The sequence below is a fragment of the Molothrus ater genome, chromosome 1 (genome assembly GCF_012460135.2).
Source record: "Molothrus ater isolate BHLD 08-10-18 breed brown headed cowbird chromosome 1, BPBGC_Mater_1.1, whole genome shotgun sequence".
NCBI lineage: Eukaryota > Metazoa > Chordata > Aves > Passeriformes > Icteridae > Molothrus > Molothrus ater.
In genome coordinates this window covers 28,098,173-28,115,128 of record NC_050478.2, presented here as the reverse complement: position 1 = coordinate 28,115,128, position 16,956 = coordinate 28,098,173, and the positions used below count along the sequence as shown (strand labels likewise).

Here is a 16,956-nt window from a genome sequence, read left to right as displayed (position 1 = left end):
ACTAGGTAAGTGTTTTGGCATTTTTATTAGTTTCTGAAAATTATATTGTTGTTTCCAGACCATATATGTAATATTTTAATTTACTTTCCCTCACTCTTCTGCTGTAGCAATTACAAATAACTAATGAAGACTAAGAACTTTCAGTCTAATTAGTACTTTGGAGTCTTGATATTAAACACAGCTACATCCATATATGTTTGTCTTCACCATATAGGTGTAACAGGTATTTTTCAACAAATTGTTCTGATCACAAACAAGTGGAGATCCCAAATTAAATTAAATGACATGTCATATTTATTAGACAATATCTGGGCATCATTTACATTGATGGCATAGATACATGGCCTAAATCTAAGTATATCTAAGGCTTCTGTACTCCAATCCAGTTAGAAACCATACTATGAGGGGAAAACTTTAAGTCTAAATTTTTCATTTTCCTTCTCTGTAGTACAAAGTTCCAACACAGAAGTTGTAGCTCTTCTGGTGCAGATATCAATCTTTGGATATACTCATCACCTTGATCCTTCACCAAATGGAATGTTTCTTGGAGCTTTCATACTAGCCATCCAGCCTGTCCTGCCACCCCCAGCCTATCATCTCACAAATACAACCATCCTGTCAGTGTCTTCATGAGTGAAAGACTCATGAACTCAAGACTCTGCCTTGATTAGGAAAGGTCCTATCTGAATGGGACTTCTGGTGCCTGTCTTGGTGAATCTTGTCCCAGTTCAAACTTGTACTGAAAGCCAAGGTAGATATAACTGTTCTAAAAGGATGAGATGTGAATGGAAGGAATGAAATTAAACTCATCCAGCAGACAGGGAGTCAAGGGATTTCCATGTTATAGCCATGTTATGGACTGGAATTCAATACAGCCAAAGTCAGAAATGAAAGAAGAATGAAAACCAGAGGCAACACTCCAAACCTAAGGAGCACAACCTCTTTCTGCAAAGAGGATGATGTTAGAAATGAGAGAGTTTAGCAAATGAGACCGGTTACGCCTTCTTCTTCCTTCATGGTTTTTGCCACAGTGGGTGGATTCTTGCTGGCAGCAGTCACTGGCTAGCATTGAAAATATCAACTGTTTTTCCTGTGCCACTCAAATGACATTAGAATTTTTAGAGGAATAAGTACGTGGATTTCTTTAGTAGAAAGATATGTTCCTTTTAATTTTTATAAGTATATTGCAACTTTTCCTTAGAGGAGGAAAATATCTCCTTTGTTACAGGTAACCAGCCTCCAGTGCTTGAAACTTTTCAGGGTATGCTACAGACATTTTATGGAGAAGATTTTTTATATCAGTTTTTGGCTTCAGATCCAGAGGGCTCTGCTATTCATTTCACATTGGATTCTGGTCCAGAAGGTGCCAGTCTTTCCCCATCAGGTCTCCTTTCATGGAAAGCTGTGTCAATGAATGTCCACAAATTAACATTTTCTTTGACAGATGACTGCAATGCAACGACCAAGGTAGAAATAGAGGTAATGGATATTACAGTAAAATGACACTTAATAATAAGACACCTAAGTTATCTATTTTCAGAACTCATTACTAGTTCATTAAAAAAAAGAAAACTGTCTTATTGGGCATGTCTTGTAGGTCAGTGTAAAATCATGTGATTGCCTAAATAATGGCTCATGTGTGACAAACATTAATTTCCCACCTGGAAGTGGAAGATATCTTTGTGTGTGTGTGGCTGGATTTGAAGGTGAACTCTGTCAAGTGAATACTGATGACTGTAAACTTAACCAGTGTGGTATTGGCAGATGTGTGGATGGAATAAACAGCTATTACTGTGAATGTCCACATGAACTTCAAGGTAAATTGCTGCTTTATTTCCATGCATTTATTATGTTTAGTGATAAATAGGAGTTTTTAATTTTATGTGTAAAATTTTCTTTTTTTAATTTTTTCACTGTAAATAACTTACTGTTGTAAGTTATGTAGTGTTATGAAGAAACTTTATGGTCTTGTGGTACAGATATATGATATACTTAAAGATTTTTCTTGCATGAATATAATAGTTGTTTATTTTAGTTCATTGTGAAAGCTGATTTGCATTGTTTCCCTCTGCAAAGGTAAATTCGGCAACACAGGGAAACACAGGAGATTTCTCCTGCAGATAAACATGTAATCCCCACAGCCCATCTTCTCCATATGCTACAATAAGCAAAGTACTTGATATGAGAGGAAAAAATGTGAATAGCAAACCTTATCAGCTGTTCTTATTAGATGTACTGAAATGAATGGTTGCACTTTTTTTTTCTCAGCACTTGCATACTTTTATATGCACCATCAAAGTCTAGTGACACAATATTATAAAGAAAATTTAAATATGTATTTCAATACAGGTAAAAATTGTCAAGAGGATGTAGATGAATGTGCATCCAGTCCTTGCTTCCCTGGAGTATTTTGTTTCAATACTTTTGGTTCTTACTATTGTGGTCCATGCCCAAACAATCTTCAAGGAGATGGGAAGTCATGTCATGGTAAAACTATTTGATTTTCAGAAGAATGGTATTGTCTTACTGTCATTCAGATAAAATATCTTTGTGCTTCATGTTTCTAGCAATAACTAGATTGTGCTAGTGCTTCATGTTTCTAGCAATAACTTAGAACTCTTTTCTATAGTCAGCAAAGCAGGGCTCTGTCTCTGCTGATGGCAATGTTAGACTGTACTGGGTCAACACAGCTGTAAAACACTATCTAGCATAGAAAAACACAGATACAAAACACATCCTCATTCTTTTACGTCAGAGTAGAACAACAGAGTGGAAAATTTTGGCATTTTCTGTCATTATTTTCATAATCTGAAAAATTATTAATAAAATAGTTATTGGAAAATATATTTTTATTAGCTTGATTAACACAGAACTATTTACCCAAGCCAAGGCAGCTGCCAAACATTTATTTACATGCAATTTCTGAATAACTTGTATTTTTAAAATATTCTGCTAAAAACTTTTAAATTTTTATATTATTATTAAAGTTTTTTAAATTTTATCTACTTTCTGAATTTTGAGTTGTATTTGTGTAATGAAATTTTAACTCTGTTTGTATTTTATTTAAATTTTAAAAAATGGAGCTACTTCTGTGCACTGCTAATGTGCCTTCAAATCTTTTCAGAAAGCTTTGATGACACTGATGTTGTATGGAAGGATTCCATGGGAGAAGTTGGAGAGAATAAAGGTAATTTTTTTCCTGAAGAAAATGGAATTTCTGATTCGCATGCTGATAAGAATATAGCTGGCAGATAAAGGTTCTAGTCAGTTTTATGCTATTCACTTTATTTTTCAGTTTGACACAATTTATTAATTACTGGGGTTGTATTCTGATCTGAAAAATGCGACTGAAATGTCAATATCAACAAATCCCTAGGGTCAGTCAAGTGATTTTATTAACAGTGCGATGTATGACACTCTTAGAGTTGCCTTTTGTTTTAGTGACCAACCACTGACATAAAATAGGTAACATGGGGATAGGGACATCTGTTATATGAGATAAACAAAAGTTTATGGCATTATGTTGAATGCCATTTTCCTACTTCAACTCAGAGGAGAGGTGAAGGATATGGCAAGTGAATGTCTTTATTCTGAAACTCTGTAAGTGCTGTTGCTGGCATTTCCAGGTCTGTGCCTGCAGGGGGGTTCTTTGTAGGAAAGTCTCATGTGTCTTTTCCCTATGTCTCTGAATTGTTTCTGGGGGGAAGGAAAACTCTCACTGCATTGCTAGGGCTGGATAATTCTTCATCAGCTGCAAAATGGTTTGCTTTTCAGCAGTGGGAGACCACACTTTAGGAGGATTCAGTAAAGTTTAACCTTTTTTAAACCATTTTCTAGTTATAAATAGGTTAGGGTTTCATTCCTCCACTGCCCCATAATGCTAAAACCCCATATGCAGTATTCTACCAGTCTGGGATTACAGTGCTGTACTTCTTTGCACAAACCACACACTTTCCCTGGGCAGAATATGAAGAATTTATCTTTCATTTTGTGCTCTCTTGAATGAGGAGACTGAGTCAGTATCTGATGTTTATTAAACAGTTGAAACATCCCACTACTAAAAATGCTGAGAATTTTAAACTTTCTGTACTGAAAGGCACAGAAATTCTCAGCATCCAGGGTTCCAACAAAGTTGATTAAAAAGTTTGAAGAATAAAACATGGTAATACTTGTGCTATGAGTTAGTGGCTTATTCCCCTATAATATTGTCCATGGTGCATCAGTATGTATAAACATCTACATACATGTGGTTTTATCTCTGCTTCTAGTGCTTAGACACACTGATGAACCATATGCAATATCTTTTCTTTGAATTGTTTCAGTTACCTAGTTAAAAACAATATATGGAGCTGATAATCTGCTGACAGTAAATCTGTTTATTGACATAATATGGGAAAATCTCTGCTCCTATAAATCTCTTCTCCTATAAATCATGCCTCATCCTTACCTTCCTTATCAAGAAAAGGCCATGGTAAGGGCAGGAGAGGTTGTAATCAGAATACCTTCTTCTCTAATTCTCCCACTTAAGTTCTACTGCATACTTACATTCTGACATAGCACAGGGAGAAATTTCCTGAAGCACAGAATGAATGGGCTGTGTGTTTATCTGTTTAGAAAACATTCCCCACACTCAAAGGGGAAAAAAGTCTGATGGTATTCACATACTTCTCCCCCCTTTCTTTCTAACATACTGTAGGTTTTCAACCATCATCCTTTGAGAAGGTTTTAAGCATGTCAGGTTATATTCCCAGTTCTGCAGATGTCCCAGAGAGATTTATTTCTACAGAAATGGTCGGTAGCAGCACACTGCCAGCCTCCACGGTAAAAACAGTCACTGCCTGGAAGACACCTGATTCTCAGAAAAATGCTTCTGTACAACCTGTGGTTACTGGGAACATTGCTCATGCTCTAGGCACCATCAGGGGTCACCTTGCTGACATGGAAAACAGTTCTTCAGTACCTGCTGCAAAGGCTGCATCTTCAAGGAGCCATGCTGTATCACCTGAGAAGAAAACAAGGGCACAAGTTGAGGCCTTCAGCTATTTTGAGAGCCACAGGAAGAGTTCCCCTAGCAACAGAGCAAATATAAGCAAAGGACATTCTTTGCCAAACAAAGCATTCAAAGGTGGTAATCCTCAAAGAGTTCTGCACCTTTTAGCTAAGCATCAAGCAAGTAATTTACCTTTTACCCTTGTGGAAGTCACTGTCCCACCAAAAATGCTTCCTGAAGAATTGAGTGAAACAGTAATTCCTAAAGCAGTGACCTGTTCTGATTTACCCTGTTTTCCTGGCGTGCCCTGTGAGCCAAGGCAGGATGGAAGTGTCAAGTGTGGTCGTTGTCCTTATGGGTATTATGGAGATGGCTTCACTTGCAGAGGTAGTGCAAATTATTGTACTTAAATTCTTTGAAGAAAAGAATCTTGAGATGTCTTTATAATTTGCAAGTATATTGTTACTGTATTATCAGTGGAAAATGTGGTATATTGAATTTTCTCGTTTTCATTATTAATATTGGCATAGCCTACAGGCTTTTAGTTGTATGGATGCACTTAAAAATAGCTGTTGTATCTTAGACTCTACATTTATGGGCAGAGACATCATGGATTCTCTGTGATCTGTTCACTACGTTAGGCAAGACACAATGTGCTGAAATGCCACTTTCATTTTCCTTATTCCTTTCTTTGTTTTCTTCTTTGCCTTTCAGCAAGATGTAGACAACCCTGTGGCAAAAATATGGAGTGTGTGGCACCCAATATTTGTAAATGCAAGCCTGGTTATGCTGGTCATAACTGTCAGGCTGGTGAGTATGGCATGTTAATTTTACCTGTGGTAACTCATAAGCACAAATTAATGATTTGCAGAGTGCTGTTGATTTTTTTTTTACAGCTCTATGCAGACCTGATTGCAAAAACCATGGGAAGTGCATTAAGCCAAACATCTGTGAGTGTTTACCTGGATACAGTGGCTCCACCTGTGAGGAAGGTAAATGTAGCAGTCTTTGCTTTTAAATCCCTAACTACCCAAAGGATGCTGTGAACAACTCCCATGACTGTTCTGACAGCATGAAGGTGTGTTCATTTTACTGTCACTTTAACAGAGCTCTTGAGTTATGTTTTGGTGTATGTCCTGATTTTCTAGATACACACTGTTGCTTATGATTGGATATTCCTAAATTTAGCTTTCACATCAAGTAGAGTAATTCACCAGTGAATGTAGTTGCCTCTAAGCTAAACACTCCTGAAGAGTGGGAAGCACTGTCTGGAACTTGTGTCAGCTTTCTTTTATTCAAGGTAACCACCAATGCTGGGACTCTGTACTGCTGAAGTGAAGTTATTCATGTTACTTACTCCTGTCAAAAGGCATTGCATATATCTCCTTATTTTATTTCTAGTTTTTTGCTCACTGGCAGTTACTAAGATTTCATCTTTCATAAAGCATAACCAGTCCATGCATCTTTCTAGAGGCAATTCCTTGAACTTAATTCTGTATCTGCAGCACATTGTAAACCACCGTGTCAGAATGGAGGCACCTGCTTGGCCAGAAATCTCTGCACCTGCCCATATGGTTTTGTGGGACCAAGATGTGATACAAGTAAGCAAAAGAGAATAAGAGAAAAATATACAGTAATTTTCCTGTTCTTCAGGAGCAAGAAAGCAAATTATGGTTTAAATTTTTTATGCCTTCTGTCTAATGCTAGCAAATGACATAATACCTGTGCCTCTTTGAAGGTTCCTATACATGGGCTTTTTAAACATATTTGGTAGTATGGTAATATTTGCACATAACTGTGGAAACATAATGCACTATAAAAGCTGCAAATAGTTTATATTTTATTATTCACAAATATGGAAAAAATGAGTACATTGTGTATGTGATATTACGTTCAGAAAGACACACAGATATTTCGTATGTCCTGACAGCTTTTTAACTTCTATTAGCTCAGATTGATTAGATAACTGGGGTACATTCAGAAGCTGGTGTGTCAGAAAGACTAGGATACAGGAAAATTGAATTCAGAACCACATTATGGTGTCTTTTTCCTTTTACCTGGCCTGAAAATTGAAAAATTTGCTGTGATCATAGCTGAAAGATTGGAATTACTTTGTCTCACATAAATTGTCTTTGACATATCAAATCATGCATGCTGCAATTTGGCAACTCCAAATTTTGGATAGATTTTATATGGGTAATTTGTATCTTCAGAGAATCCAAATTTAGACATGCTGTTTATATATTGTTCACCTGAATGTACCATTGCTTTATTGACCCTGAATTCAGAAAATCCTTTGTCTCCTCCTCAAATTGCAGGACTTTTGGTTTTCAGTTTTTCCTGTTCTAATTTCAATTCTGACAAAAAAATTCTGCTCTTTGTGAAGGAGTACTAAAGAGAATGAGATGTTTTCCTGAAGAAGTGATTCATGGTTTTCCTCAGACATGATATTTTAATGTCTTTGCTTGTCAGTCTCATGTTCCTGTGTGTATGCAGCTGCTCTTGCATCACGTAACACAGTCCATTTGTCTCAGTATTACATTTCTCATTTGGTTTAGAATTTTTATTTAAGTGACTATGATTTTAACACTATTTATAATCAGACCATGGATATTTGCATGGAAAGACATTTTATTTACCTTTGTCATCTATGCTTGCTATTATGGGTTTGAGACTAGATTACTCTGTTCAGCAATTCCTCTTCAGATAAGAATTCTGTGTTACTTCCAGTGTTAATTTTTGGGAAAGAACTGAAAAACAAATAGAGAATAATTTGTGATGTATCTCTTTCTTGTCCTCCCACCCCCTGTCTCCTCCCCTGCCTTATCTTTTTTCCATCTTCTTGGACGGCAGTGGTTTGCAACAGGCACTGTGAAAATGGTGGTGAATGTCTCACTCCAGACACCTGCCAGTGTAAACCTGGCTGGTATGGACCTACCTGCAGCACAGGTAACACCCCTGAAGCTTCCCTGCTCCTGGGAGAGCATCCATGGGACCTCCCATTGTTTGAAATTCAGAACTGCGTGGCTTGGGTAGCAGCAGTGGGCAGCTGCTCTCTGCTGCAGAGCCCCCACACTCCCCTGAGTCTCTGCATTTTAGTTCTGCTGCTAGCAGCATCTCTGGGAAGTCTTATGCTGATCCTTTAATTTGGGGTAAAGACTCTATGGGAATGATGTTACCTGCAGTTATCTTAGGTGTTTAATTCCTATTCTTGAAACAGAAACACATATTTTATAGACTATATTTGGATGTCATGCTTCCTACTCTTCCTGACCCTATTTCTGCAGCAATGTGTAATCCTGTCTGTCTCAATGGTGGTTCCTGTACTAAGCCAGATGTTTGCCTGTGTCCACATGGATTCTTTGGTGCCCACTGTCAGAATGGTAATATTTTCTTTTTTTCTTCTCCCTATTCCTTAGTTGACATTATGAGGAAATCTGTGAGAAAACATTAAGACACAAAATTAACAATCAAGTTATATATCTGAGAAGTGGTGTAAAACAGAGATTACATTATTTATTAGATTGAATGGTGGATTCAACAACTGTCCAAGGAGAATGAAGACTCAAAATTATTCTTGTATTGCCCTCAACATTTAAGCAGCTTTCATCCCATTCCATTGTATGTTATGTGTAGTCTGGTTACTTTTGTACACATACAGTTGCCAGCCTTGACTCCTTTTTATCTAATTTTGTCTTTACTACTGATTTTTACACCAAACCACATTAATATGATTGTTACCAGGCAGGCCTGATAGTACTGAATGTCCTGATAGTACAAGCTGTCAGAATCTTAGCGTTGCACTCTCATTTTCCAAAAGTATATCACTAAGTCAAAATGCAAACTACAGCCTTTTCCTCCTGTTTGTACCTTTTAGCTGTCTGCAGCCCTCCTTGTAAGAACGGTGGTCATTGCATGAGAAATAATGTCTGTACTTGTCCTGATGGGTACACAGGCAGAAGATGTGAAAAAAGTAAGCCAGTCTTAAAATCTTCCTGTGATCCAAACATAAACAATAAATTACTGTGTAGTCAGTTAAATGTGTTAAACAGCAGATGTTTTTGATTTTAAGGTGTCTGTGAGCCAAGGTGTATGAATGGAGGAAGATGTGTAGGCCCAAACATTTGCTCTTGTCCTTCAGGATGGAGAGGACAAAGGTGTAACACTCGTAAGTACCTTGTAGTTACCAGGAGAACCATACCTTAAAAATAATAGGAGACTCAGGGCAACTCTGCCTGAGTTACTATGCAAGTAATACAAAGTTAGTGCCAAAGAAAGAATATTTACACATTGAAAAAACAATAGTCTATATCTTGGCAGCAAAATTTAGGACAGAGAACTAATACCATGAAGTTCTTAGGCTAAATCATGGGATCAAAATATCTGTGAAATTCTTGTATAGCAAATATTATTTGTTTCTTTCTGGATTCTTGTCTAAATAAAAACATCTGCATTTCTACAAAGAGAAGAGTCAAAAAAGTGAAAGGCGTCCAATTTTTGCTGTAGGACATAAAGCCAGATAGAATAGAAAAAGAAGTTCAGTGAAATATTGGAAAACTGGAAACAGTTGGATGTGATGTGAATAAATGGTGCAGTGGACATAAGCTCTTTAGGACAGGTAGAAATTGGACTGTGATGGTTGCACATCTGTGGGTCATATTTTATCTTAAGAAAGTTATTGACGGTGCATAAATAAATTGTGTCAGCATGGATAAAAGCACAGTCTGCATGAAAATCAGCATGAGGATGGCTAAAGTGTTAGTGTCTGTCAGAGTACCCACCTGAGGCTTAAGAACTGATGTGGGTAAGAAGCTCTTTAATCGCATGGAGGAAAAGTAGATTTCCGTGTATTACTTTCTGCAATTATTGGAAAGGGGTTGTTTGTTGAAAAAAAATATTACCAGTACTTACAGGGGTGAGATAGTCTTGGACACTGTGGAGAAGAGATTTGATTATCAAATAGTCAGCTATGAATTAATGGAAATAATTGTGGGTTAGATCATGGCTTAATAAGCAGGGACAAATGTGCAGACAAATGGATCATAGAAAATAACTTTGGATCAAATATTCTTGAGTTGATTCATTGGGTGTTCAGTTAAATGACAGACAAAAGATCTCTCACCAAGGTGTGTGCTTTAGAAAGGTAAATTTGGAAAAAAATAAAGCTCTTTAATGGCCGTCTCCTAATTCAGTATTTCAGGCTTTTGTAGAAATCTGTGACACAGCAGAACCTCTGAATGTGGGTTTTGGTTGTAGGGCTTTTTGTTTCTAGTTGTCTCCCTTCTTTAATATCTTATTGGCCTTAGACACATATTTGAGTGAAGATGAAGTGACTCTTGTGTGTGAAAAGCACTCCACCTCTTGTGGGAGCATCCTGAAATCTGAATAATAACTCAATGTAATCACTTGGGATATAACCATACCTTTTGGTGATGTTTGTGCAGCAGTCTGTCTTCAGGAGTGTAAGAATGGTGGGGAGTGTATTGGACCGAGTACCTGTCATTGTCCTCCGCAGTGGGAAGGATTCCAGTGTCAAACACGTAAGAATGATGGAACCTGAAACCTCTTGCTTCTGCACAGCTCAGAATGCTTCAGCCATGCACAGTGCAGAGAAATCCTCCTATACCTTGGATTTAGTTGGTCCACATCTGTGCCAAAGGCAGGATAGAGTAGAGATGGCTCTGTTCTGAAGCCCTCCAGGATTTGATGGCGCTCTGGGAACATGGCAGTATGTGTTGGCTTACTGCAGTGCTGTATGCTGCTGCACAAGCCCTGAGAGGCCATTGTGATAGCTTGAAATAGCAAGATGTGCCAAAAACCACCTTACTCATGTTCTTTTCTCAGTCTGTTTCATGCCCTCAGCATGTTCTCACATTAAATCTGCATCAAAGCAAAAGGGGGATGGGATAGACACAAGAACAATGTTGGCTCCACATGACCTTTAAGTGTCCCTATGCTGAGGGGTGTTACCTTGTGAAAATACTTTCCAAGGTCTTGGTTCCTATAGCAAACAGAATAAGTAGAGATAGCATCCACTTTTCCTTCACCAAGATGTGTCCATGAATAAAGCCTGATATGTACCTCTCTTGTTTTAGCTGTGTGCAACCAGAAGTGTCTGTTTGGAGGCAAATGTGTATTGCCCAATGTGTGCTCTTGTCGCCGAGGTTATACTGGAGTGCTCTGTGGGAAGAAAATTCAGGTATGTGAGGAGCCAAGACACCGTCACAATACAGTGATTTGGGAGTAAATTAACTACTGCACCCGTGTCCAGTGAAGCAGCATGCTATACACCAAATGTGTATTTTGTCTGATTTCTTCATTTCACTCTGCAGCAAGGGAAAATTAATGGAATTTCTAAGAGCTTTTCCAGTAATTTTTAGGTTCCAATACTTACAGAATTGCTCTCAGCATCAAACTTCCTTTGTTTCAAATTAAGCTGATTGTCTCCTGTCATGCAGTAGGAATTGATAACTATCCTCTTCACAACAACCACTATTTTCTTTTCCAGCATCTGGTCACATTTTAGGGAACAGTGTCCTACTTATGATGACTTTCTTAGCTTGCATCAAGTCAAGCCCTGATCTTTTCCCATCTAACTACACTGCTAGTCAGTTCATCAAGTGTTACTTGGGAATAACTTTACTTTTTTGTATCAGAGGGAATGATGACCATTTCTCTGCTTTGTCATGCAATTTTCTGTTGGATTCCCTTGCTTGAGTGCTGATGCTCACTCACTGAAGTAATTCGATTAAACATTTTGCCACAACTAACTGTTTTATGATGTCTGAAGTAAAACCATTCTGCTCTTCTTGCATAATCTATGGTGTTTCTTGTCTTTCAGTTTCAGTGTATTTAGACACATTTGTGCTGCCAACAGAATTGAGAGATGAGTAGATTTGTTGCAGAAATTTAAACAAAGAATTGCTCATACATATTTTGAAAACATGCAACTACTTGTCCTATATCAATAAGACTATAATGTTTGTAATATGGATTTCCGAAATGTGACCCAAAGAGAGAAATAATTTTGATTTAAAGGTTTTCTTAAATGTGCCCTGCACTGAGTTAGTATATTTTTAGTCTCAAAAATACATATACTGTCAGTCAGACAGTGCTGTATCATACATTGATCAAAATGGCACATTTTCTTCGTGAAACAAAAAACTATAAGCCCAGGTTTCACTTAATGTTTTCATTCTGCATACCAGGCAAGCAGAGATTCATTAAAATTGTTTAATAAACTTAATCATAATAATGTGTTGCCTCATTAAAGTCTGGTTTTAATATTTGTTTTCTCTCTCCAAGGTACAAAAACATCATGGTTGAAGAAGTGTGGCAATTCAGTTGCAATGCTGCATGGATGTATGAGACTTAAAAATAGCAAAAGGGTTGAAGGCAATTTCAGAGTCATTTAAATGAAAGGAATATTCAGAAGCCTTATTTTAAAAGATTCATATAATCACAAATGTTGGTGAGCTTCAAAACAGCCGTCTTATAGTCATTAAAACATATGTATATTCCTGTAATTTTTTGCTACCTCATGTACAAACCCCACAGCTTCTGATGTCTTCACTGAATTCCCAGATCATATGACTGAGCCCAAAATCCTGCAGTTTATTCAACTGGACTGTGGAATTTCTGTTGAGGAAACAAGACTGTAGCAGCTGTTGGGTGACTCTAGCAAGGAAGGCAGCACTTCTGCATTTGTGGATGGTACCTCCTGTTTACAAACACTGTTTACATACGTATTATTTGGCTGCAGACAGAAGAAAAAGCAGAACTGGTTTTCCTTGTTTTGTATTTCCATTGGTCTTGTTGTAACATCAAGCCAGTAGCAAGGAAGGAGGGGAAACCAGAACGGAGCCCGGGCTACTAACAATGAAGGCAAGGCCTCCTGTCTTGTTAACAGCCAACCAGATATAGAATGACTCTGATTTATCTATGACAAGCCTTTGCAGACAGAAGCCAGATCCCAACTTTTCTGTTTTGACTTCATTACTTACATCACTTCAAACTTGAAGAGCCAGCTACTGAACTATTCCTCTGTCTAAGATTTTTATGCCCCTGCCTGAGATGGCAGTCAGTAATATGAGGAAATTTTGTTCCCAGGACTCTTAGAGAATTTAACAATGCTTTCAGCAATGCTGATTCTTAAAATAGGAACTAATAAGAGGAGAAAATTGTTGTACATCATGCCATCCATATTAACCATGCCAGAAAGTATTTGTAAAGACTTCACAGAGGATTTTTTTCCATTACCAATTGCTCCAATGAACTGTTTGACCTACCAGCTGCCAGATAGTTTTTGAAAAAATAAAGTTCCTACAGAGGACTGTTATCTTCTTCTAGACCTGAGAAAGACATTTCAGCTCCTGACATAAAAAACATAATAGACACAGATATCCCTTTAGCTAAGCCAGTGAAATTTACTGCTATGGTTTCTTTAAGCCAAAAATAAACGTCATGACTTCTGGTTCTCCTGAGCAATATTCAGTTTATATGCACTAATTTTGAACAGGAAGAAAATAAAGGTAATTGTGCCATTTACTGCCATTCTGGGATGCTGAATACCAAATCATAGCTGTTAGCAGCTCTGTGCCTAGATTTCTCCTCACCTTTTGATAGTTTCTTAAGTCATCTTGCAAAGTAAGCTGGCATTTTCAGAGCTTAGCATCATTCCAGAATGATACCTCATGGATTTCCAAGTGCCTGACTGGTGTATTTAAAAAAGATCAAATTTCCCACTTGCATTTTACACTTCAGTGTTTCCATAGTTTCTTTCAATCAAGCATCCATGTGGCTGATAGCCTGATGATCTGGGAACCATTACGTTATTTAAAACCTACTCCTCTTGGACACTTCCTTTCCCACATCTCACAAAGATGATGAACAAAATCTGACTAGCTCTTGGAACTGTTTTGGATACATATGGTACTGAAGAAATTCTTTGAGTGCAAACACACCAATATAACATAATCTCTTATTGTAATCATTGCTGTTCCATGTGTCAGTTACAGAGGTACTGTGCAAAAAAGATAACGTGTCTGGAGCACTGCTAATAGTACTTTGGTTAATGAGTTTGTGCAATCCTTCACTCACAAAACTTAATCAATACATATATGTGCATTTCTAGGACTTCAGGCTCAATAAAGGGTTTTTTAAATTATAATTGTTAGTGTTTGCTGTTTATTTTCAATGGTTTTAAAGGCAGAAATTATTTCTTTTACATTTTCCAAATGCAAGCTGTGTGAACAAAAGCACATCTAGAGTTTTGCTACAGTAGCTAAAAGTGCTCAGTGCTAAGCTGTGCTATTTTTGCTATTTTCCAGCAAGCACATGAAAAATTATTAGTGCATGCAAAATGCCAGATAGCTACTTCAAAACTGCCCAGTAATTATGTGATTAGTTGAAACTGTTTTGTTACTACATTGTCCATCATACACATGAAACAGAATTCACTGTAATTAGAAAGCACATGGCAACAATACAGTAAAATTGCTCAGTGTAACAAGATGTGTATTTATATAGAGGGCTTGTGCACAGAGGTTAACAGAACTGCTGAAATTGTAACCTGCAATTAGAGTTAGGGGATGTGGGAGTGGGGAGAAGGGTTGGAGTTGACACAATTCCACTCTGGAGGAATGAAGGGTGGCTTGTATCAAACTGAAGATTTTGCAGTGATTCTTACCACATTATGCATAACACCAGTATCTTCATTGAATTTTCTTGCCTGATTTCTTTAGACAATAAAGAGTGCTGGAAGGTACCCATGTACATCATCCATTTAGTACCTGGTTGTACTACATCTGCTCTGCAGGCCAGCAGAAATTCTCCCAGGTGCACATTGATTTTTGCCCCCAGTCTTGAAAAGTGCAGTACAGTGAATGTTCTCTGAAGGAAGGGTTTGTATCACAGAAGACAACAGATAGTCATGTTGGCTGTGATTTAAAAATAAAAACACAAGTGGGCCCTATAGAAAAGGCTCTTTCCTTTTACAAAATTTAATAATATATTTTCATAGCTGAGAAGAGACAGCAAGTTAACATTTCTATTTACCAAAAGCAAACTCGTGAAGAAATATCAGCACAAGCCCTAAAGTAAATAGGTATAAAAACTGAAATTACTTGAAAAGTTGGCTACACCCACTCCATTATTTGTCCAAATGGAAAAATCCAAAGTTTAAATTCTCAAAACATAACATTGGGATACATATACAACCCCAAATGTAGAGCTTAGAAAGTTTTGCTAATAACTAAAGTTGCTTATGCAATTTCTGTCATTTAAAGGTGTCCTGTACTGATATCAGGTCACTTTACCAACTTCTGCCCACAGCTCAGTTTAGCTAGCAAATGGTATTTTACAGCTAAACCAAGTAAATCCATTCTTGCCAGAAGCACTTAGAGCAGAAGAGAAAACATTAATAAAAATTTGCATGTAAGTAAACTAAAAAGAAACACCTCACCTTTCTATGCACACTCTAGAAAGACAGAGTATCAAAAGTGCAACCACTGCAATACCCCTAAAATTTTTACAGCTGTTTTAGTGTAAACCAGAGTATCTGTATAAGGTGTTACAGTTAGGTCTAATAAATAAGGGAGCCAGCATGTTCTGTGTTGCTTTTCTTGACCTTTGAGCTCCATGCATACTTATCTCCCCAGAGGAAGACATAGCTATCTCCCAAAATTACATGCTCTAACTAGTATGTTCAATCCTGTACCGAGCAGAAAACAAACAAAAGACAAGAATTACTGGCAGTTCTTTTAGTCTTTTTAGTATGTTTAACTGTGGAAATAATAATCTGGGGACACAGACTGTCATTAATAATACATTCTAAGATTGTTTGATTCTAACTAACTAGAAAAATCACTTTTAAACTCACTTGAAGTTTAATTGAATGATAAGAAGAAATATTTCTTAAAACAAACAAAAAAAAAAACCCAAAACCATGAAGAACACTGTAGCCAGTAGATGGTGCTATGTTCAAGTAGTATTTCTGAAATATGTCATTGCATTCTCTGTGGCATCAAATTACTGCTTACTTCAATCATTTCTAAACAGGAAACTAAATTAGCATTTGTTTTGGCCTGTTCAGAAACACCAATTACGGATCTTTCAACGACTGCTTCTGGTCTCTTGCTCCTGACAAGGCTAATATTTCTTCCAGCTTCTAGTCACTATTACTGTCACTTTTGTCATTATTAGTAGAAGTCAGTCTTTTTGGGAATAATACTGAGATATTATGCTTCTTTTTATTTATATTGTACTGATTATTTATTCTAAATTTTGGGTCTGGTGCAAGTAATTTTTTTCATTCCTTGGCAAACAGTATGTCACCTAAGGTATAATACATATATTATAATATTGTATTATGTATTTTTATATATATATATAATATAGATCAGCCTAACTCCTGAATTTCTAAATTATGGCTTGATGTTGTGGACTATGACACAGAATTGCATCATCAACCTCATCATCATTATAAAACTTCAGAACCATTAAGGAAATAATTTTCCCCACATGAGAAACAAATTTTCACCAGCAGGTCTGAAATAGCCAGTGTATCCCAGCAAAAGCAGCACAAAAAATGTGCATTCCTCTTATGTTATGCCATGTCCCTGAAGGAAATCCTTCACAACATCTCTGCAGCAGGTTTCCTCTGAGCCTCCAAAGCAAGCCCAGGAGAAAGCTCAGCTATGCAATCGCTCAGAACAGGAAACAGGAGTCTCAGGAACTAAACCATTGCCTTTCAATTGCCCTCTGCATGCTTGGGCACCCTCTTGTAAAGAAGACTAGTAACTGAGAAGACCCCATTACCTTTCCCTCTTTGCTCAGTGGCTTTTAATCCCAGGAGAAACAGGTCCACCGAAGTCACTGCCCATGAGAGCTACATGTTCTGGTAGTTAAACACTGTTAAAATGTTGTTCCAACAAAAAGTAATGCATAGCTGAAATTCTCACACACAC

The 16,956-nt window shown here is 37.2% G+C and overlaps 1 protein-coding gene across 1 annotated transcript in view; it reads left to right on the top strand.

Moving 5' to 3' along the window:
* VWDE (von Willebrand factor D and EGF domains) overlaps positions 1–14,137 on the top strand; it is a 37,476-nt gene extending 23,339 nt beyond the window's left edge. Inside the window, exons 17-31 of the mRNA XM_036378778.1 lie at positions 1,229–1,479; positions 1,598–1,817; positions 2,350–2,487; positions 3,125–3,187; positions 4,697–5,377; positions 5,705–5,800; positions 5,887–5,982; positions 6,496–6,591; positions 7,844–7,939; positions 8,278–8,373; positions 8,868–8,963; positions 9,063–9,158; positions 10,435–10,530; positions 11,086–11,189; positions 12,296–14,137. Coding sequence (XP_036234671.1) covers positions 1,229–1,479; positions 1,598–1,817; positions 2,350–2,487; positions 3,125–3,187; positions 4,697–5,377; positions 5,705–5,800; positions 5,887–5,982; positions 6,496–6,591; positions 7,844–7,939; positions 8,278–8,373; positions 8,868–8,963; positions 9,063–9,158; positions 10,435–10,530; positions 11,086–11,189; positions 12,296–12,316 — 2,246 coding nt within the window. The 3' untranslated portion in view covers positions 12,317–14,137. The remainder of the gene's footprint in view (positions 1–1,228; positions 1,480–1,597; positions 1,818–2,349; positions 2,488–3,124; positions 3,188–4,696; positions 5,378–5,704; positions 5,801–5,886; positions 5,983–6,495; positions 6,592–7,843; positions 7,940–8,277; positions 8,374–8,867; positions 8,964–9,062; positions 9,159–10,434; positions 10,531–11,085; positions 11,190–12,295) is intronic.
* Positions 14,138–16,956: the final 2,819 nt, after the last annotated feature.